The sequence below is a fragment of the Polypterus senegalus genome, chromosome 16 (assembly GCF_016835505.1).
Source record: "Polypterus senegalus isolate Bchr_013 chromosome 16, ASM1683550v1, whole genome shotgun sequence".
Taxonomy (NCBI): Eukaryota; Metazoa; Chordata; class Cladistia; order Polypteriformes; family Polypteridae; genus Polypterus; species Polypterus senegalus.
Genome location: NC_053169.1, coordinates 10,148,358 through 10,169,940, shown reverse-complemented (window position 1 = coordinate 10,169,940; position 21,583 = coordinate 10,148,358). Strand labels below are relative to the sequence as shown.

The following is a 21,583-nucleotide window of genomic DNA, read 5'->3' as shown; positions in this document are numbered from 1 at the left end:
ATGATGGCGGTCCTTCCAGTTATGATGTAATCGGGCAGCAAGAGGTGAGACCCCGGAAGTGACATCAAGGGAGGAGAGCTGTCAATCTCCCTGTGTGCAGAAGGAGGAAAAGAGAGACCATTATCTCCCCAGTACCACCCCCTAAGATCGCTGGAGATTTACCAGCACCAAAGCCCGTAAACTGTCTCCTATGCACACACGTGTGACCAGATATACATACACTAGCCGCGCTGTAATGATTACCATGGACTCAGAGGACCATGCTACATTAACAATAATTTTGTCGAGCTCTTATTAAAACATTAGACCTGGCTGTCCTGCGAGCTTAGTATTTAGCAAAGAGAAAAACGAAAGAAAACATTTGTGGAAAAACACAAGAGAAAATTTTACAAACTTAGATAAATATGTAAACTAAACAATTGCACACTTTTACTCACTACCACCGCAAAAACAAAATAAAGTCCCCTGTAACCGTCCCTCAAGCAAAAGTCCATCCCATAACATAAATGATCCCTTAAAACACCCCATATCCCCACTTTTCGTTAGAAAGGATGGCCAGTCCCAACAAACCCCACGTGTATGTGTGTATATAAATATATATATATATGAAGAGGGGGACTTAACGCATCCCACGGAGACTTGGTCGCCCCTCTTAAATGGAGATACAATGGGATTCAAATAACAGTTGTTGTTTTTACCTCCTCTTTGCTTGATCAGCTGCTGGCTTGCTGTTGCTCCTGTGCGGCGTGATCTGCATCTCGTGCGGCGCGTCAAACGTTTTAAAGTCACTGCCTTGTCTCTCTTCTCCCCCAGCCATCCACAAACACAAACATCTCTTTTCGCTGTTCTGTTATTTCACCGAGTAATATTTTCCGTTTGTTTGTGATCTTTACTCTCGTTTTTTGAGACTTTCAAATTTTCCTACTTCCGTTTTCTCTAACCTGCTCTGCATGTGTATCACGGGGACTTGCTTCCAAAGGTTGTAAGTATGACGTGACTTGACCATCTCGCGGGACGTGAAAGTGTCTCGCTGTCTCTCTTCAAAAGATCACGTCTCGTCGCAGTCGCGTCCCAAGTTTTTTTTTTATAATAGAGAGATAATATACACAAAAACTTTCAATGTGACTTGAAGAAACGGAAGACGCCCCTGATCAGAGAGGCACATATATATATACACAAATATAGAGACATGTACACTATACAGTATATATACTTTACTTTATACTTAGTCTGCTGTTGTCAGATAATTCCTTTTCTGTGCGTCTTATATTATTACTGGAGGGCTTTGCCCTCTGCTCACTTCGCTTGCCGACCCCCGGGCCTGCTCTACCCGCTAGTCTCTTTGTGGCTCTGCCACTCACGTATGGGGATGTGGATGTACAATTTAAACAGACTGTTATTTTCATTGGCATTGTTACATATACATAATAGAACTAACTATAAACAATAAACAAAGCCACTAATGCCCCCACCCCCAAGGTTAGGGGTTCAAGGCCACTTTAGGTTAGGTTAGTCCTAGTAGTGGTCCTCTGTGCCTATGAGGTGACTCAGGGTGACGTTCGTCACTAGAAGCTGATTTGTTTCACACTCCAAACTTAAGAGATGCCATCCAGGAAGATCCGATGCTGACAGAAAGTTCAGGAAGGAATATTGGGGCTGCTAGTGACTCCTATAAGACCAGGCCTGTCATTGCCTTGAGCGTGGAAAACAAAGAAGCCTGATAAATAAGATATGTTGTTGTTATTTTTATTATTATTATTAAAGCTGTGACAGTTTCTACTCCAATCCTTGCAGTTATATAAGGAGCTGCTTCCTGACCCCTCAGTTACAGACGTGCGCCAAGCTGTGCGGATTCTTGAATGAAATGACTTTATTTGGTTCCCTGAAATTACAGAATGAGTTAAGCGTTGGATGCTTTTTTTGTTTTTCTTGTTCCTGCTTTTCTGTTTTAATAAAAGAAACAACACAAACGCGCAGATGATTTTCAGGCCCTCAATACACTCCATTAATTTGCATAGAAATGACTTCTAATAAGCAGTTAGAGCACAAACAAAAGTGACAGAGACGCTTCCACCGCGCTTGTTCATGTGCCTCACGTCAAAACCACTTTCTTTTTTAATCTGTGCTTTATTTGGAACAATTTTTTGCAATTGTTACTGTTAAAAATAAAAAAAATATATATCTTGGAAACCAGCTGTAATAATCAGAAATGCAAATCACATTGTATTATTATTATTATTATGATGATATTTTGTTCACCTTTTTTTTTTTTTTTTTTACTTCTCCACATACACACCTCTGGTACCCAGCGGGCCTTCTGAAGTTCAGTCAAGGGACCCCCGTGGCCGCAGGTTTGCCTTAATCAGACCTTCCGAAGGAAAAATGACTAAACTGGGTTTGCTAATGTCTTACTGGAATTTGGAAAGCATTAATATATATAACATCATGATCATTTTCAAGAAGAGCAGTAGCACCGTCATGTCTGTGTGCTTGTAGGAGACCATTTAGGATGGACATTAAAGTTAGGGGTTGTTACAAATGCTACGTGGGGGTCATTTCAACATCGTCTGTGCCCAGAGCCGCAGTGCCCTGACCTCAGAACAGGTTTAGAATGGCAGGCTGAAGATGGAACCTGGGGGTTATGGTGGGTAGGATTTAGTGGGGGTCCCAGGTGCTCAAATCATAAACCAGGTGGACCCACAAAAGCTTCTCTGTTTTAATACGTTAACATTACCTGACGTACGGAGGCTGCCTGCTGACCTCTCCTGGGCTGAAACTTACACATTATATAGCGCCTTTCACATCTATCTATCTATCTGTGATATAATACCTTTCATGTCTATCTATCTATCTATCTATCTATCTATCTATCTATCTATCTATCTATCTATCTATCTATCTATCTATCTGTGATATAATACCTTTCATGTCTATCTATCTATCTATCTATCTATCTATCTATCTATCTATCTATCTATCATATAGTGCCTTTCACATCTATCTATCTATCTATCTATCTATCTATCTATCTATCTATCTATCTATCTATCTATCATATAGCGCCTTTCACATCTATCTATCTATCTGTGATATAATACCTTTCATGTCTATCTATCTATCTATCTATCTATCTATCTATCTATCTATCTATCTATCTATCTATCTATCATATAGTGCCTTTCACATCTATCTATCTATCTATCTATCTATCTATCTATCTATCTATCTATCATATAGTGCCTTTCACATCTATCTATCTATCTATCTATCTATCTATCTATCTATCTATCTATCTATCTATCTATCTATCTATCTATCATATAGTGCCTTTCATATCTATCTATCTATCTATCTATCTATCTATCTATCTATCTATCTATCTATCTATCTATCTATCTATCAATCATATAGTGCCTTTCATATCTATCTATCTATCTATCTATCTATCTATCTATCTATCTATCTATCTATCTATCTACAGTGCATCCAGAAAGTATTCACAGCGCATCACTTTCTCCACATTTTGTTCTGTCACAGCCTTATTCCAAATTGGATTAAATTCATTTTTTTCCTCAGAATTCTACACACAACAGCCCATAATGACAACGTGAAAAAAGTTTACTTGAGGTTTTTGCAAATTTATTAAAAATACATTTTGGAATAAGGCTGTAACATAACAAAATGTGGAAAAAGTGATGCGCTGTGAATACTTTCCGGATCTATCTAGTTATATAGTGCCTTCTGTGCACTGCATATTCATCAATGTCTTTATCCTGCCTTTACCTTTTGAGAGGATATTAATGTTGGCCAAAATCTGTGACTTTAAAACATATATCTGTCAATTCTGGATTGAAATATGTACTAATGCATTTAATTTAAAAGATACCATTATTATAATGTAGAATTTACACTAAGAAGTCAATTTTGGGCTCAGGCGGTCTGACATATCAATGACTTTTGTTTTATTTTAGTTGCTGGCATCTTAGGCAACTGTCTGTGTCATCAGTGTGAGGCGCTTTTTTGGTGTCCATCATCAGCACCACAAGGAGGCTTTCTAAGCAATTATCTCCATCATCTGTGCTTCAGGTTGCTCCAAATTGTTGGGCTCTGTCTTTTCCAGTTGAGCCGTATAGCTGACATTACTATTATGCCAAATTACTGTGATTTAGGAGCTTTGAAACACTGCTAGATATTTTTAAAAGACTGTCCACTGCCAGAGTAAATTGATCAAAAAGGAAGCATTTTTTATTGGGTGACCGGTAGAATCAGATTATAAAAATGACATTTTCAAAAGTGACCTTTATTACTTTAGTTGTATAGTGTCATGAATGAAAAAAGAAAAATAGGATTACTATTACAAATGGTCTCTTAAGAGTTTGTCAGCACAACCTTCAATATTAAAAGTAATAGTGGAAGGGGAAAGAAAAACTTGACCATTGACGATAATCCCATTAAATATTAATGTTTTAAGTGCAGAAGTAATGCAATAAATGATTAATGGAAGATAAACTTTGGGTAAAGTGTGAAGGTTTGGAAAGATTACTGGACCAAGGGTGAGAAATTAATACGGGCTGGTGGAGTTGTAGTGCTAATACTTATTATTATTATTATTGTTGTTGTTGTTGTCATTAATAATAATAATAATCAAGGTAGTATAGTAATAGTAGCAGATGATGCAGAAGAATATAATTAGGGAGTTTATTACTCTAAGCTGCATGTAACTGTTGCCACTTTTCAAGAACATCAAGAATCACACAACAGTGAGCACTGAGATGGGAAGAGCGACACACACTGAACGACAGTAAAGCCCGATAACAGGAACATCAGAACAATCAGGACCAGAACAGGCCATTCAAACCAACAAAGTTCACCAGTCATATCCCAGTTAATTCTTCTAAACTAACATCAAGTCAAGTATTGAAGGTCCCTAAAGTCCTCCTGTCCACCACACTACCTCGTCACTTATTCCAGGTGTCTGTAGTTCTCTATGTAAAGAAAAACTTCCTAATGTTTGTGCGAAATTTCCCCTTCACAAGTTTCCAACTGTGTCCCTGTGTTCTTGAAGAACTCATTTTAAAGTCACCGTCTCGCTCCACTGGACTGATTAACTTCATCATTTTAAACCCTTCAGTCAGGTCTCTTGTTCATCTCCTTAAGGCTCAACTCTTTAATTCTTCCATCATAACTCATCCCCTGTAGTCCTGGACTCAGCCTCATTGCTTCTCTCTGAATATGTATATAAAATGCTACGGTCAGTCTATCTGTCATGTGTTTACTCATGAGCTACTGGGGCCAGAACCTTGATCTTGGTATTAAGTGAAAACTTCACACTTGATATGTTCTGAAAATTCAAGAAATTAGAGTTTAGCAGTAAACTCCGCAGGCTGACCTTTGCTCGTGGGTTTCTTATTGTAGAGTGACAGGAAAATGAAGTGACATGGTGGAAAGAAAAAGAAGAGCAGAGGCATCTGCTGAGCATCAAGCAAATCTCAGAAGTCGATGTCACAGAGAACACAGAAATAGGTAGAAGAAGAAGAAGAGTAGCACCATCTGCTGAGGGTCAAGTGAGGGATACAGAATGAAAATACGACAAAGATGGAGAAATATTGAGACTGGAACCTTGATGTTGAGCGTGATTGAATTCTACTGACCCGCTATGTTCTAGAAAATAAAAAGAAAAGTAAAGTGGTAAAGTGACATGGTGGGAAAAAAAAGAAGAGCAGAGACATCTGCTGAGTGCCAAGCAAATGAAAATGTGACAAAGGCGAAGAAATGCATATGTATATAAAATGCTAAAGTCTGTCTGTCTGTCATGCAATTACTCAAGAGCTACAGGGGCTAAAAGAAGAAGAGCAGTGACACCTGCTGAGCGTCAAGTGAGGGATACAGAAAAAACGGTGAAGACAGAGATTTGCATACAACTGGGGGTCCGGGCGTAACTACTGTGGCTGGAACAATAAGCGCCATACAGAATGAAAGAGCGGTGAAGATGAAGAAATGCATATACTGTATATATAATATAGAATGCGAGGGTCCGTCTGTCTATCCTGCGACTACTCACAAGCTACTGGGGTAAGAAGAAGAAGCGGAGCAGCGCCATCTGCTGAGCATCAAGTGCGGGATATAGAATGAAAGAACCATAAAGATGGAGAGATGCATATGATCAGGGGTCCTGGATTAACTACAGGGGCTAGAGCGTCAAGTGTGGGATGCAGGATGCAAGAGCGTCAAAGGTGGAGGGATGTATGCAGCTGGGGGTCCGCATGTTTCACTTCTTACAAGCGAAATGATATCCAGTAAATCCTAGTAGATTCCATTGCCACAGATTTGCTCACCTGCTACGTTTCGCACCACCCATGGTCTTCTCACACGTATTCACAGATAAGGTCCTGGCTGCGAGCCACAGGATCAGACTTGCCGCAGGGATGGAAGATCGAGGGGTTGTATTTGTAGCCATGAGGAGCTTATCACTTGTGAACCAACGCGTTCTGTGATGCTGTGAGACGTGTGGGGCCACATGGGTCGACGTGTCCTCTACCTGGCACCGAGAGGTGTGGGTACGGTAAGCCGTCAAGTCCCCCTTGTAAAGTTCATCACGGCTTTCACTCGTTGTTTCCTCACTGTAAGTGTCATCAGGTGGCATCCCGATCAGGTGGGTCAAGACCTGATCACTTGTCAGGGAGGGAGGCCATGCCAGAAACTGGAGGAGTTCGCCTTCCAGGACTCGATACACTGGAGGGCAGCGTTCTTCTGTCACTACCCATTTGTTTTTTGTCCCAGCCCACAGGCATGCTGGGAAACGTAGTCCCATGTGTGCAGCCCTGTTGCATTCTATGGGTACCACCAAGGGAGAGTGGCAGGGAGGAAACTTCCCTGCCTTCTGGAAACTTCCACCTGACCCAGAAGTTCTTCAGTTCAGACTCCCAGGATCCGGTTTAAAGAGGACCACTCTGCCTTACCTTGGGGAAGACGAGTTGGATGAAGAGAAAGGAAAAGGGAGGACTTGCCATCCATTTACATTTTTCTTATTTTGTAGTAGATATTTGGAGGAGGAAAATCCATCATTTGAATGCATGACTGTGGAAGTGTCAGTTGTGTCTGGGGTTGGGGGCTCAATGGCGCCCCTTTGCCTTCCACTCCATGAATGATGAATCCCCAGTAAGTGAGGGGGTCATAAGCTCGCACTGATTAAGACCCTGACACTTGTACTGTACATGCCACCCTACCGATTGCTCCCACTGTGGTCACTCGCGTCGACGATACAGGAAGGGAAAGTCGTAACAAGGCAAAACCTGAGTAAGGATCATCATCTCCGAGCTTTGAGAGGGGTGAGAGTGGAGGACCAGCATATCCCCCTCTCCCTCCCTACTGGCCCCACCAGAACTTAACCCCATTGCAACCGTAAGATCAACACTTCTCTATGACCGGTTTCCATATCCGTGGAATCTTTTTAAAATGGTAACCCCCATGGATAACAATAGTTGACCGTATTAATTGTGAGGTTGTTTCAAATAAAAAACCTGCTGCCTTGGGGGGGATCACCCCCTCCAGGAACGACTTTGAAAATCACCGACCTGAAGAATCAGCGGACCGAAATTCAGATAGTGAGAGAGATCTCTTTCGAATCTGTGGAAGCCATTGGAGGGTTAACTGTTTGGCAAGGCGACTGCAGTGTGCTAAAAACAAAGTGGTGTCATGCAGCACATCATGACAGGCTTCATGGCTCAGATCAACACTTCCTTTTTTGCCATCAGTTGGAGCAAAAATAAAAGTAGGTTAATGCAAATGCTGTTTCTAGGGAGACACAACGGAAGAGAGCAGCGCTCAGTAAATAAGACCAAGAAGAAGAAGAAGAAAATATCGACCTGTTTAGGGGCATTCATTTGATTTGGAAATGAATGAATAATAATATAAATAAATTATTAGACTAAACAGATACATAATGCTTCTTCCTTAGTGAAAGGGGAAAAAAATAATATATAACATAAATAAAAACATTACAATATAGGTAACGGTAAAATTAAAATTAATTAAAAATACAAGGCCCTGCAATGGAATGGCACCCAGCACTGCCAGGAGAAGCTCCACGGACCAGGACTAGGCGGCTATGAGCGTGTTAAAAATAACGTGATCTTAAAATGAATATGAAATAAGAAAAAGCGGTTTAGAAAATGGATACATTGATGGACTAACAAATAATTACGTTTAAAATGTAGAGAATGGAACTTCTTCAGTCAAAGGGAAATCTATCTATAATTATATAGTGCCTTTCACATCTATCTATCTATAATTATATAGTGCCTTTCACATCTATCTATCTATAATTATATAGTGCCTTTCACATCTATCTATCTATAATTATTAATAATTCTCACTTCCCTGAGAATCCTAAATCCAAAGAGGACTGTTTCATTTATGTTAGGTAGAATGCCCAGAGGGGACTGGGCTGGTGGTCTCATGGTCTGGAATCCCTGCAGATTTTATTTTTTCTCCAGCCGTCTGGAGTTTTTTTGTTTTTTCTGTCCCCCCTGGCCATTGAACCTTACTCTTATTCGATGTTAATTAATGTTGATTTATTTTGTTTTATAATTGTGTCTTTCATTTTTCTATTCTTTAATATGTAAAGCACTTTGAGCTACTGTTTGTATGAAAATGTGCTATATAAATAAATGTTGTTGTTGTTGTTAATTATATAGTGCCTTTCACATCTATCTATCTATAATTATATAGTGCCTTTCACATCTATCTATCTATCTATCTATCTATCTATCTATCTATCTATCTATCTATCTATCTATAATTATATAGTGCCTTTCACATCTATCTATATCTCTATAATTATATAGCGCCTTTCACATCTATCTATTTATCTATCTATAATTATATAGTGCCTTTCACATCTATCTATCTATCTATAATTATATAGTGCCTTTCACATCTATCTATCTATCTATCTATCTATCTATCTATCTATCTATCTATAATTATATAGTGCCTTTCACTCTATCTATTATATAGTGATTTTCCTATCTGTCTATCTATAATTATATAGTGCCTTTCACATCTATCTATCTATCTATCTATCTATCCATCTATCTATCTCTAATTATATAGTTCCTTTCACATGGTGGTGCAGTGCTAGCACTGCTGCCTGACAGTAAAGACCTCAGGGCTCACCAGCCAGTCGTTCCCTCTGCAGTCCTTGTTTCATGTTCTCCCTGTGCTCCCCCTGTGGGTTTCTTCCTGATGCTCCATGCAGGCTCGGTGGTGTGATGTTGCTTTAGTGGTCTCAGATGTGTGTGAGTTGTTTTCTCCCTTGCGATAGACCAGCACCCTGTCCAGGTGTTGTTCCTGCCTTTCGCCTTATGGGTGCTGTGTTGGACTCCTGCCACCCGGCCCTAGATAAGTAGATTAGGAAGATGGATGGATTGGCACTGCCATTCATATCTGACGATCCGTCTCTCTTCCTCAGTGCTTTTTCTGTCTATGTTGCTTTTCTTGTCTATACGGGTGATTTATATTTTACTTGTTTCGATTTTTTTTCTAACATTATAAATATGGTTTTCATTTTGCAGTTTAATTTTGTGGGGAAGCTGCTCGGACCCCGAGGGAACTCACTCAAGAGACTACAAGAAGATACAGGAGCAAAAATGTCCATTTTGGGAAAAGGCTCAATGAGGGATAAAGCCAAGGTAAAGAACTGTACTTCTTATTGAATGGTAATTCCTGACCTTGCATGGCGGTGCTCTTCTTCTTCTTCGATCAGCTGGTACATGAATCGCTTAGCCCTGCTTTTGCCTAAATCTTGGTGGCGTCTACTTGTACTTGGCGTGATCTGTTCCTAAGGGTGTTTTGTGGAGATGTAGAGGTGGGACTGAAGGAAAGGGCAGTGAGAATATCAGAAGCTGTATTCATTAGTGGTGGTCCATTTTTCCTCTGGAATCTCCTTCTTGATTTGCCCATCAATTGGTTATTACATTTTCTTGCTGTTTATCTCCAGTTTTATTAGTCCATGCCGTTGAAATCACTTGGGTGGCCATGGAAAGGTGATCAGATTTCTGTCCATCCATTTGCTAAACTCACTGGCCGAGGGAAGTGCGGTGTCTTACAGCAGCAACGTTTAAACATGCAAGACCAGAATAACTTGGAAATGACGGTGATCCCTGGCAGGACATGGGCAGACATTGGGCCATCCAGTCTGGCTGAAACAATCGCTAGATAAGTTAAGAAACTCTAAATGATAAAAACAAGCCATGGAGTTTTATTGTTTTATGGATCACTAAAGCAAAATGCTTGTCTGTCTTATAGAAGAGCAGATACAACGGTGGTCTTTTTGGCTCTTGGCAACCTGGTATGTGAACAACTGGGCAACCCAGGCATGTGCAAAGATGTCTGCCACCCCTGTGGGTGGCTTTGTGTCATTGGAACCCTCAGAAAATGCAATGGATGGGTGGTCCGTTTTTAGATTAAATAATAAAAATGCACTTGGCTGTCTCTGTTTTCTCTGGATGAAGTCTTCAGACCCCCTCACGTTCTGCACACTTTATTCTGTTAGCTTCTGAACACTGTCTGGCAGTTGATAGCACTCTATGACTCCTAAATCCTTCTCATAAGGTGGACTCTCGATTTTCCGACCGCCCATTGTGCATTCAAACCTCACATTTTGACTTCCTATGTGTAATTCTTTACATTTACTGACATTAAATTTCATCGTCCACAAATCTGCCCAAGCCTGTCTGCTGTCCAAGTCCTTCTGTGATGATATAACGGATTCCAAATTATCTGCTAATCCACCTATCTTGGTGTAATCTGCAAACTTCACCAGCCTGTTACTTATATTCCAATCTAAATCATTTCTATATATTAGCAATATCTGACCCCTGCTGGTCACCACTCTTAACATCGGCCAGTTCTGATGAGGTTCCTCGCACCATCACCTTCTGCTTCCTGTGTCTGAGCCAATTCTGCACCCATCTAAAAACATCACTCTGAACTGCCACTTCTTTTAACTTGATGCCCAGCCTCTCATGTGGCACCTTATCAAATGCTTTCTGAAAGTCCAGATAAATAATATCATAAGCTCCACTTTGATCGTATCCTTTTGTTGCAACCTTCATAGAATTCCAACATGTTAGTAAAACATGACCTCCCTCTTCTGACCCCATGCTGACTGTTCCTAATAACTCCTGTCCTTGCCATGTGTTGCTCAATCTTATCCTTAATAATTCCTTCCATTGATTTTCCTGTGATGCCCGTTAAGCTTACTGGCCTATAGTTGCCTGGATCTGCCCTGTCACCCTTTTTATATAACGGGATGATTTTTGCCATTTTCCAGTCCTTCAGAATGTCTCCAGTGCGCAGTGACTTCCTATAAATATGTGTCAATATGTGCCCACTTTTCATTGTTGTCTGTTTCTAGATCCCCTCCAGTCGGTGCCTGAACTACCAGATCCCAAAGAAGGCAAAGTCGTGGCAGGGGGCACCAGCAGGGAGGGCTGGTAGGGGGTGTAATACTTGTTGACCAGAAGGTGGCAGTGTGGTTCTGTCCTTTTTGGTGGTCTCCTGGGAGACCTTACTCTGCCCTTAGCCAGACCTCCAGTTTTCAGGTTGGCACCTCTGGTTTTGATTTTTTCTCCATTGTTTCCTGTCCCTTAAGGTTCTCTTGATTTTCTAACGCGCCCAATTTTATTGAGCCCCATCGAGAGGAAGAAATATTTTAAATTACAGATCTCAATGTGTGCACATATGTAAGGCAGGAACAAGAGCCAGTGTAATGTCACAGCTGAGATGGGGTGGTGGCACCGTCGAGGGAAGATGTGGGCACAGAAGATGATCCATCCATCCATCCATTTTCTAACCCGCTGAATCCGAATACAGGGTCACGGGGGTCTGCTGGAGCCAATCCCAGCCAACACAGGGCACAAGGCAGGAACCAATCCTGGGCAGGGTGCCAACCCACCGCAGGACACACACAAACACACCAAGCACACACTAGGGCCAATTTAGAATCGCCAATCCACCTAACCTGCATGTCTTTGGATTGTGGGAGGAAACCGGAGCGCCCGGAGGAAACCCACGCAGACACGGGGAGAACATGCAAACTCCACGCAGGGAGGACCTGGGATGCGAACCCGGGTCTCCTAACTGCGAGGCAGCAGCACTACCACTGCGCCACCATGCCGCCCGCACAGAAGATGAGCGGAATTTAAATTAATTTTTAATGCTTACATGGTTTTGCTTTTATTAAAGTAAAAAGAAGAGATGAAATGAGGTGTAAAGTGAAATCTGTCCTGGTCTTATGGGGCTGGGGATTGAGAGTCTTTTAAAATTCAAGTTTAGGTTTTGAGTTGTCGGAGCTCAGTGTGAGGAAAAGGATGCAGAGGAGAATGTCTTCCAGCAAGGTGGCAGCCTTTAAAGAAACACTCCACCCAATTTTGCTATTTTTTATTTGTTTGTTGTGATGGCTTACAATACTTTTTAATCTTATGTTATTAGAATGTGTGTCTTATTAAAACAGGTATCTGCGGAGACCATTACAGAACAACAGCAGACAATTGAAAAACGCATAAGAAAAAAACTCGCGTTGCTCGTGATATAATCCACGGGAATGCGATCACGATGATAAAAACGCGTGCATTTTTTAATAAAATATTATTAAATTGATTCATTCTGGAAGATTTGAGTGGCACAAGCAGAGGAAATACGTTCACGTGAAATCAAGCTTTTGAACTGTAGACCTGCTTCTTCCCTTCATTCACTGGTCCAGAGTCCTGCTGCCTTTCTGGGGAGGGAGACCCACTGGAAACGTTTACTCCTCAAAGGTGGATCTATGATGGCTCACAGAAATTGGATGAGATTCTCATTTATGTTTCATGTAAGAATCAACTTTGTCTCAGATGTTTCTCTTCAAATTACTTAAGAGAGAGCGCTTTAGACAACATACAGGAGACATTGGGTACAACTGCGGCCAAAGGACACAAAATTGAGAATTTGATTTAAAAAGATTGATATACTGAGTGGCACAAGGAAACGGGACATTTTGGACCTAGGTGTTGGCATTGGGGCATTGGTAGTTGTTTTGGACCAATAGGACCTCGTTTAGAACCCCTTGGCATTTGTTATAATGGAGCAGTGGAGTGGCGCACAACGAGCTGTCACAATAATTGACAAAGAGTCCAAAAAAGGTTTGGGGTGGCCACCCGTATATTAAATCCTGGCTGCAAAATAGGATTAGATGTTCTACAGATGTGTACCGATCAGAGTCCAGAACAGAACTGAGGGGGTAGAGGAAAGATGGTGGCTATAAATGCCAGTATAGGAAGTGATGTCAAAGGGGCCGGAACTGGAAGGGTCCTCATCAATAGGCTTGGAGCCGGACGTGACATCATCAAGGAGGTCGGAAGTGGAAGTGATGTCATCAAAGGGGTCGGAATCGGTAGTAGTGTCATCAGGGTCAGGTGGAATTTACTTTGAACGGTTTGCAGAAAAGTGAGAAAAAGAGTCCGTGCACTCCGCTACCCCCTGGTCTGGCGTGGAATTACTCTTGTTCAGGCCTTTTAGCTGCCTCTGCCTGCCCTCTTTTCCAGAATGACTATGATACTAAACAAAATCAAAAAATAATGAATAATGCACATAATCAATAAATGTGACAGTAACATAATCAGCATAAATCAAAGTATCAAAAATCAATGAAAGAGACATAAAACAGGAGGCAGGAGAAGAACCCTGGCTGAGACAATCTATCTATCTATCTATCTATCTATCTATCTATCTATCTATCTATCTATCTATCTATCTATCTATCTATCTATCTATCATATAGTGCCTTTCATCTCTATCTATCTCTCTGTTGAAGAAATTGCACTTTATTTTGAACACTGTTTTTGTGAATACAAAGCACAAAGTACACTCACCTCCATTTCTATGTGCCATCATTGCCCTGTCCATCCTTGGTTTCATGACTGTCAGTATCCCGGGTTCAAGGGTTCATCTCCAGCCTGGACATCACACCTTCACAGATTCTATCCCAAAGCTTGTGTGTGTGTGACAGCGTATTTATTATTAGAGCACACAAAGGCGGTGTTTTTTCAATAGCATTTTCCCAAATCATGCCCTTAACAATCGAGCCCAAGTGGGCTTGTGATGGCTGAAATTGCTCTCTTTGACAGTAGAGTCCAACTTAAGCGATGCAAAAATCGCACCACTTGATGTCCTATTGTTAGTTGTTGGATGTGGAGGGCTAATTGCAGTTCATATTTCTTAAGCACAAAATTTTCGAACGGAACGGTGAAATCTGTATTAAAAGTCCTGCTCACGTGCACCACTTAGCTGGCATTTCTCTGTCTGAGTATCTGATTTGTCATCAAGAATGGCTCTCAGACATGTAAAAGAGCAAAATAAAATATAAAAGTTAAAATAAACCCTCTCAAGGTCATTTTGGAAGGCTAGATTAGTTGGTAAATGAGGTCCTGCTTTGTAAAGATAGATAATTTTGAAAAATTCTTCATGTTAAAGGACACTGTAGGGCAGTAAGTAGTCTCATAGAGCCAGACGTGTAAAACATACATCTGGAGTCCACCATGTGTGAATCTGGCTTGCAAGTGGGCGGGAACAATTAGATGGCTCACTGAGTGTCACATCTCTAAACCAATCCAGTGCCTCGTGGAGGTGGGGCTCAGAGAAGGGGCGTGGATTTAAACAGTGTAGAAGACCAGCCCGGCTACAGACAGACACTGAGACACAGCATGTCCAAACACACACGTTTATTGTGTTTCTTCACCGCACGCAGCACAATGCTCCATAAACAACTCACAAGGCTCAGTCCTTTTGATGCTGAATGTACAGTATATCCTTTATCATAAAATAGTGTTTAAACAATTGTCTTTGTGGTTGTGTCTGGGTTTGGGGGCTTGGTGATGCACCCTACAGGCCGGTCGGTCTATCTATCTATCTATCTATCTATCTATCTATCTATCTATCTATCTATCTATCTATCTATCTATCTATCTATCTATCTATCTATTTTATAGTGCCTTTCACATCTATCTATCTATCTATCTATTATATAGTGCCTTTCACATCTATCTATCTATCTATCTATCTATCTATCTATCTATGCATCGTCACACGCATGTGAGTAGGAGGCAGCTAAAGAGCTTAAATAATTGTAATACCACATCCAACCAGGGGGCAGCAGGGTGCACTGACTGTCTTTCTCAGTTCCTTGCAGACTTTTCCAGAGAAATCCTGCCAGGTTCCAGTGCCTCTGAAGACCTCACCGCGCCCTTCGATGACTTCTCTTCCGGTCCAGACGACGCCACTTCCAGTGTCGGGCTCTTTGATGATGTCACGTCCGGTTCCTGGGACTCTGCAATGACGTCACTTCCGGTTCTGGGCCCTTTCTATCGGAGGTGACATCGCCTGGACCGGAAGTAACGTCATCAAAGGACTCTGGAAACCGGAAGTGACTTTATCTAAGGATCGCTGAACTGGATGTGATGTCTTCAGAGGCACCAGAACCTGGCAGGATTTCTCGGGAAAGGTCTGCAGGGAACTGAGAAAGACAGTCAGTGCACTGTCCCATTTTGTCCCATCTGTCCACAGGACAGTGTCAGCAGAGTTTCTTTGGCATGGACTGAGTGTTGGGCAGAGTGGTGGGGTTAAGCAGCTGGGGGGCATCTGTTGGTGAAGAGAGATTCACTAATCTTGATTTTGATCTTCTCAGAGTCAATGGAGGCTCTGATGGCGCTCGAGAGATTGAGCGAGGAGTCTGAGTGTCTGGGCTTCTGAGTGTCCTGATAAAAACCAACATCAGGCCTTTAATGACCTCTTTGGCACAGCAGTGTGTTTGTCTGCGGAGAGAGTGTCAACCTCGTCCAAAGGTTTACTTACTTTAGCAGTGACATTCATGTGACTCTGGTGACTCTTCTCATGAAGTCAGTAGATGGATTGGGAGAGCATTATGGGTCATGAGGTCGCTGGAAAGGAGTGTGTGGCGCTCCTGATATCTCAGAAAAAGTATGAAGGTCCAAGTCTTTAGTGTCCTGTGACCTCATGTATAAATGGTGTGTACGCACAAAAATGTTGTCTACTCCCATTTCCAAATTCAAATTGGGATGTATAAAGCCTAAACTTGGCTTAAGCCTCGCACATTTCCACGGTAGCTCATACCCTGGCATACGCAAGTTCTCCACTCAGTTTTGCAAACTAGTGGCATCCAGTGTCAAAGCAGTGCTTTTGTTCCTGTGTGGTTTCCCTTTCTTTTTTATATCCACATCCCTGATGCAGCTTTATAAATACACTGAAATTAACTGCATATTGTTTATTAGTTTAATGCACCTGATTGTGATTAACCTGTAACAATATAATGGTCTACAGAATGGCCAAACTATTCCAAATACCATAAGTGCCTTAGCGTTGTTACTCTCACTGCACCTCAGAGTATTTATATCACTGTATCTGAGTGTGAATCACAGATCTACAGGAGCTGATCGGAAAGAGAATTATCGGGATACAGCATCAAGCACACGCTGCCTCAGCCATGCACACAGTCTATTTGAACTGCTCTCATACGACAATCGCTTCAGAGACTTTCCTGTACGGACCTCGCGGTTCACAAACAGTTTCATCTCAAGAACTCTAAACGCACTCAATCAGTCTATCAAGTGCTCCTTATTAGTACAATCACCTCATTGTAAACTTGCGATTCAGTTATAATATTGCACAACCTGAGCCACTTTATAAAGTGTGTATTTACATATGATGACAAAATGCAGCAAAATATGTTTATTACATTATACAGATAAAATGTTAGCTTCATTTAAATAATCTATATTCTTAATTATTAAACATGTGAGGACACGGTGTTTCAGTGCTAACGAGGAGCTGGCGCTCTGTTCATGGATTGTTCCTGCCTCGCGCTGTATTCTCATGGGGCTGGCGTGACCCTGGATGGATATATGGATAGAATAATTAAACATATACTGTGAAGATATTTCAATGTTCCTTAAAAGTTTTGAAGTATTGGCGTTCTAAGCTTACAGATGGCTTAACATCTATTACAGCGCTGATTGTGTGGCGATTGGTTACTTGAAGAAAGAAAAGGAAGGACAGGAATTGGGGGTTAGTACGTTTGAAAGAGAGACAGTACAGCTACAATAAATTATTTCATCGAAGGTCACGCACGGCGTAGCAAGCATCATGCGTGAGGTATGGACAGGGCACCAGCTCGTCACTATCACTGTGCCACCGTGTTCCTATGTTTAATAACGTGCTTTAACTCCTATCATCATGAAAATGATATCACGTATACATCTCAGTATTTTAATTATTCAGAGAGCTGTAATATCACGAGTGTAATGGATTCTGTGTCCTGTCAGAGGAAGAGAAAGCGCATTTAAGAAGCACATAGTGATTCACACACATAGAGCACATAGAAGATCAAATACAAAACAAAGCATTTAACGTGCTACTTTAGTTACGATGAGATTTGAGAAACTAATAAATTAAACGATTTAAAGATGAAGTTTATGATGATCTACTTTAATGACAAAATAAACTATGTGATTAAAGTAGAAATTTTGAGATTAAAGTTGACATTTCATGTTTTTTTCCCCACTGTGTCCCTATTTTTTTTTTTCTCTGTACCCTAATATCCTTTCATAGGACACTCAGACGGTGGGCTACGACTCGCCTTTTCACGCCGGCTTTGATATCTGACAACTTCTTTTTTATTTCAGACACTTTGTGAACTTGAGCTTTCGAGTTTCTTCGCCACGCTATGTCACTCGATCAACTTCCTTTTGTTGTTTATTCCACTGTTTAAACCGACAAATAGTACATTTTTATTTGCCTCCACTTGGTATTCGCTGAAATTCTTTTATTTCCCCCCGTGCTTTTCCCATTGCCTTTTCACAGAACGCTGAGCTTAAGGGCTATTTATATTGATTTGCATATTCAAAGAGGTGTAATTCTGGGAGGAGTTTTGGTGGGGCAGCAGGCGTGTGCACGTGTGTTACTTTTCACGCTGACCAGGATTTATGGAGCGGAAGAACGTGGAAGTTGGCAAACGCACAGATTTATGTATCTGGATTTTTTTGTGCGTACGAACATTTCCGTTTTTGTCCGTACGCCATGTTTTAGTATGAATTCTACGCACGACAGTACAGTACATGAGGCCCCTGGTGCTTCCTGTCTTGCTATGACATAGATGCTATCCAGTGATCTAAGACTGAGACTGGACTCCTTCATACTGTGTCTCTTCCTGCTGGTTTGACTTTGTGTTGCTCACGGAGTCCTGAATGAGGCACATGACCTGGATTTTGAGGGAGCGTCAGTTACATCACTACGTCCGTGTGGCGCCATTACCCAAGGGTGATCCGGCTCATTGTTGAGGACCCGAGTGGCTGGGCCCCAGGCCAAGGGGGATGTCCACGTAACATCTGGTGTGACAAATAGAGGATCATTTCCAGCTGTTGAGACGGGGCCATGTGTCTGCCTGGAGTGTTTGCCAATCAGGATCCTGAGCTTTATCGTTGTGTGGTGGGTTCAGCAATGTGCTGTACCAGTGCCTGCTCCCTGACCTGACCTGTCATTTTTGGCCTGTGTTTGTGTCCTTTGACTTGTAGATGGCACTAGCATTCCGTTTTGTATTATTTTAAATATTGCACCATACAGCGGTGGAAAAATAAAGTGGGTAGAATCGGTGAAGAACGCACTCAATTCCCTCTTCACGACAGGCAATAAACACCACGAGATGCATCGCCTCATACTACAGGAACTTTTAGAATAAACCTAAATGCAGTCCTGGGATTTAAAGAAATGCCCCGAGGTGTCAACTGGCCTTTTCCCATTTTGAACATAATAGACTTTACTCCCTGAATGTGTATAAAAGCCATGACACTTTCTTTAAAGCTGAAGTCAGTCGAGTGAGATATTATCATTTGAAGTGCGTGCCTCGGAGCGATCCGTCTCGTCCCCCTCACAAGTCCTGATTAGCCTCCCAGTTTTGTGATTGATTGCTGTGGTATTCTTATGTCCGCTATCTTTCCATCTTTGCAAAAATCAATAGAGCTGTAAAGCTGGAGCTTAATCTTGGCATGGTTATGCATGTCGTGAGTAATTTGTGGCGTCTCAATAACGGTAATAATAAATTGGCTGAAGTGTATTATTTGGAGCTTTCGCTCTTAACGCTATGACACCCTAAGATAACAAGGCCTACGGCGCTTCTCCACTTCATTGGGGAACAATTCTCATTTAAGACGTCCCTCTTTTGTGGCTTTAAAGACTGAATGATTGTTATTGTTTTTATTTATATTTTTTTATTTCATACTTACTCCTCAACTTTGTTAAATGATTTGTGACACTTTATTCTCCTGCCAATGCTGCCACTAATTTATACACACTTGGAGTCTTCGTCTCCCACGTACTGACCCTACACCAAAAAACGGCAAAGGTAGCTCTACGAAGTGTTGGGGTGCCCACCGGGTCACCCCTTTTTAATTATAGTGGCAACCAGTAAACACAACAGAACAGGCACATGAGGGCAAAAAAAAACTGACAGAAACAACCTGCTTGGCTTTTCTAAGTAAAAGTTGGCAAGTCACAATGGCGCAGCTCCGTCCTCAACTCAGTCCGCGGTCCAAGTAAGACAGCAACATTCAGAGGCGTCGGATTCTTATACAACACTTCCATCAGGGATCGGCTCTGAGCACTTTCTTATTGGCAATGGTGATGGACAGGCTGACAGACGAGATTAGACAGGAGTCCCCGTAGGCTGTGATGTTTGCTAATGACATTGTGATCTGTAGCGATAGTAGTGAGCAGGTTGAGGAGACCCTGGAGAGGTGGACATATGAGAGGAGAGGAATGAAGGTCAGTAGGACCACCAAGACAGAATACATGTGTGTGAATGAGAGGGAGGTCAGTGGAATGGTGAGGATGAAGGGAGTGGAGGAGGTGAAGATGGAGGAGTTTAAATACTTGAGATCAACAGTACAGAGTAATGGGGATTGTGGAAGAGAAGAGAAGAAGAGAGTGCAGGCAGGGTGGAGTGGGTGGACAAGAGTGTCAGGAGTGATTTGTGACAGACGGGTATCAGCAAGAGTCAAAGGGAAGGTCTACAGGACGGTTGTGAGACCAGCTGTGTTGTATGGGCTGGAGACAGTGGCACAGGAGACCGAGCTGGAGGTGGCAGAGTTAAAGATGTTCAGATTTGCATTGGATGTGATGAGGATGGACAGGATTAGAAATGAGGACATTAGAGGGTCAGCTCAAGTTGGACGGTTGGGAAACAAAGTCAGGGAGGCGAGATTGTGTTGGTTTGGACATGTGCAGAGGAGAGATGAGGGGTATATTGGGAGAAGGGTACTAAGGATAGAGCTGCCAGGGAAGAGGAGAAGAGGAAGGCTTCAGAGAAGGTTTATGGATGTGGTTAGAGAAGACATGCAGGTGATGGGTGTGACAGAGGAAGATGACAAGGACAGAAAGATATGGAAAAAGATGATCCGCTATGGCGACCCCTAACAGGAGCAGCTGAAATAAGAAGAAGAAGTGTAAGCCTATTCTGTAAAAAGCCCAGGGTCCTAGAAACGATTGAAATCATTAGAAAAACAATTGAAATGTAGAGATGTCAGGTAATTGAAAGGAACGACTCTGGGCGTCTCGCTCCTGGGAGGATTCATTTTGCCGATGTGCTCGCATTGTTTGTGCATTAGCGGCTAATCGACTTTGTCTCTCTTCGGAGGTTTCATTTTGTCGATGTGCTCGCCCCGCTTCTGTATTTGCAGCTAAGCAAGTGACTCTTTCTTTGGAGGTTTCATTTTGCCGACATGCCAGCCTCGCTTGTGTATCCTCGGAGGTGGAGCACTTACCTTGGATCCGCCTGTCACTTCCGGGTCGGACAGACAGACACACACCCTTCCACGTGTAGAAGTTTATATATAAGATGACCACCCCAAACCCCCAAAGTGACCGTGGTGGGGTCAGTTGCCTTAATGATGACTCTGCTAGCGTTGGCACCCTCTTACACCCTGGTGAGGTATTGCCTACCTTGGATGAGCCCAGAAGCTGATCCTCTGATACGCATGTGCGACAACAGGAAAATTCAAAGTGTGATTAAAGTTATTTCCGTTGAATCCATAAGACCCTCTTTAAAAGGGTTAATTATTAGAACATATCAATGCACACAGCTACCCGTCAAAATGAAATGTTGTTTTGGACGACACCACGCCTGGCTTTTTAAAAATGGCATCAAGATTCATTCCATATCCGTGATTTAGATAAAATCACCATCAATCCAAATATTTCCTTCTCAGATTTCTCTCTTCCAATCGTTCTGCTTTTCTTCTCTGACATTGAATTCCGGATAGCGATTTGGCTTTGATGCCACAAGGTTTCATCATTAAGATTTCTCGTTTTCACTGCGTTTTATCTCGTGCTTTTCTTCTCGCCACTGGGCACAACAAGATTGTAACCAAATCTTACAAGGAAACTCCAAATAACGTGCAAGAAAAGTCTGGAAGGTATCCAGCAAGTTGGACGGTGACTTTACCACAAATGGCAGCTATTGATATCATTAAAGACC

The 21,583-nt window shown here is 41.9% G+C and overlaps 1 protein-coding gene across 2 annotated transcripts in view; it reads left to right on the top strand.

Annotated features, from left to right (window-relative positions):
• Window positions 1-21,583, top strand: part of khdrbs2 (KH domain containing, RNA binding, signal transduction associated 2) — a 344,899-nt gene that overhangs the window by 151,687 nt on the left and 171,629 nt on the right. For both annotated transcript variants that reach the window (XR_005630816.1, XM_039737811.1), the window contains exon 3: window positions 9,576-9,692. Coding sequence is in view for 1 of the 2 variants with exons in the window: in XM_039737811.1 (XP_039593745.1) it covers window positions 9,576-9,692 (117 nt within the window). In the remaining variant the exon portion in view is untranslated. The remainder of the gene's footprint in view (window positions 1-9,575; window positions 9,693-21,583) is intronic.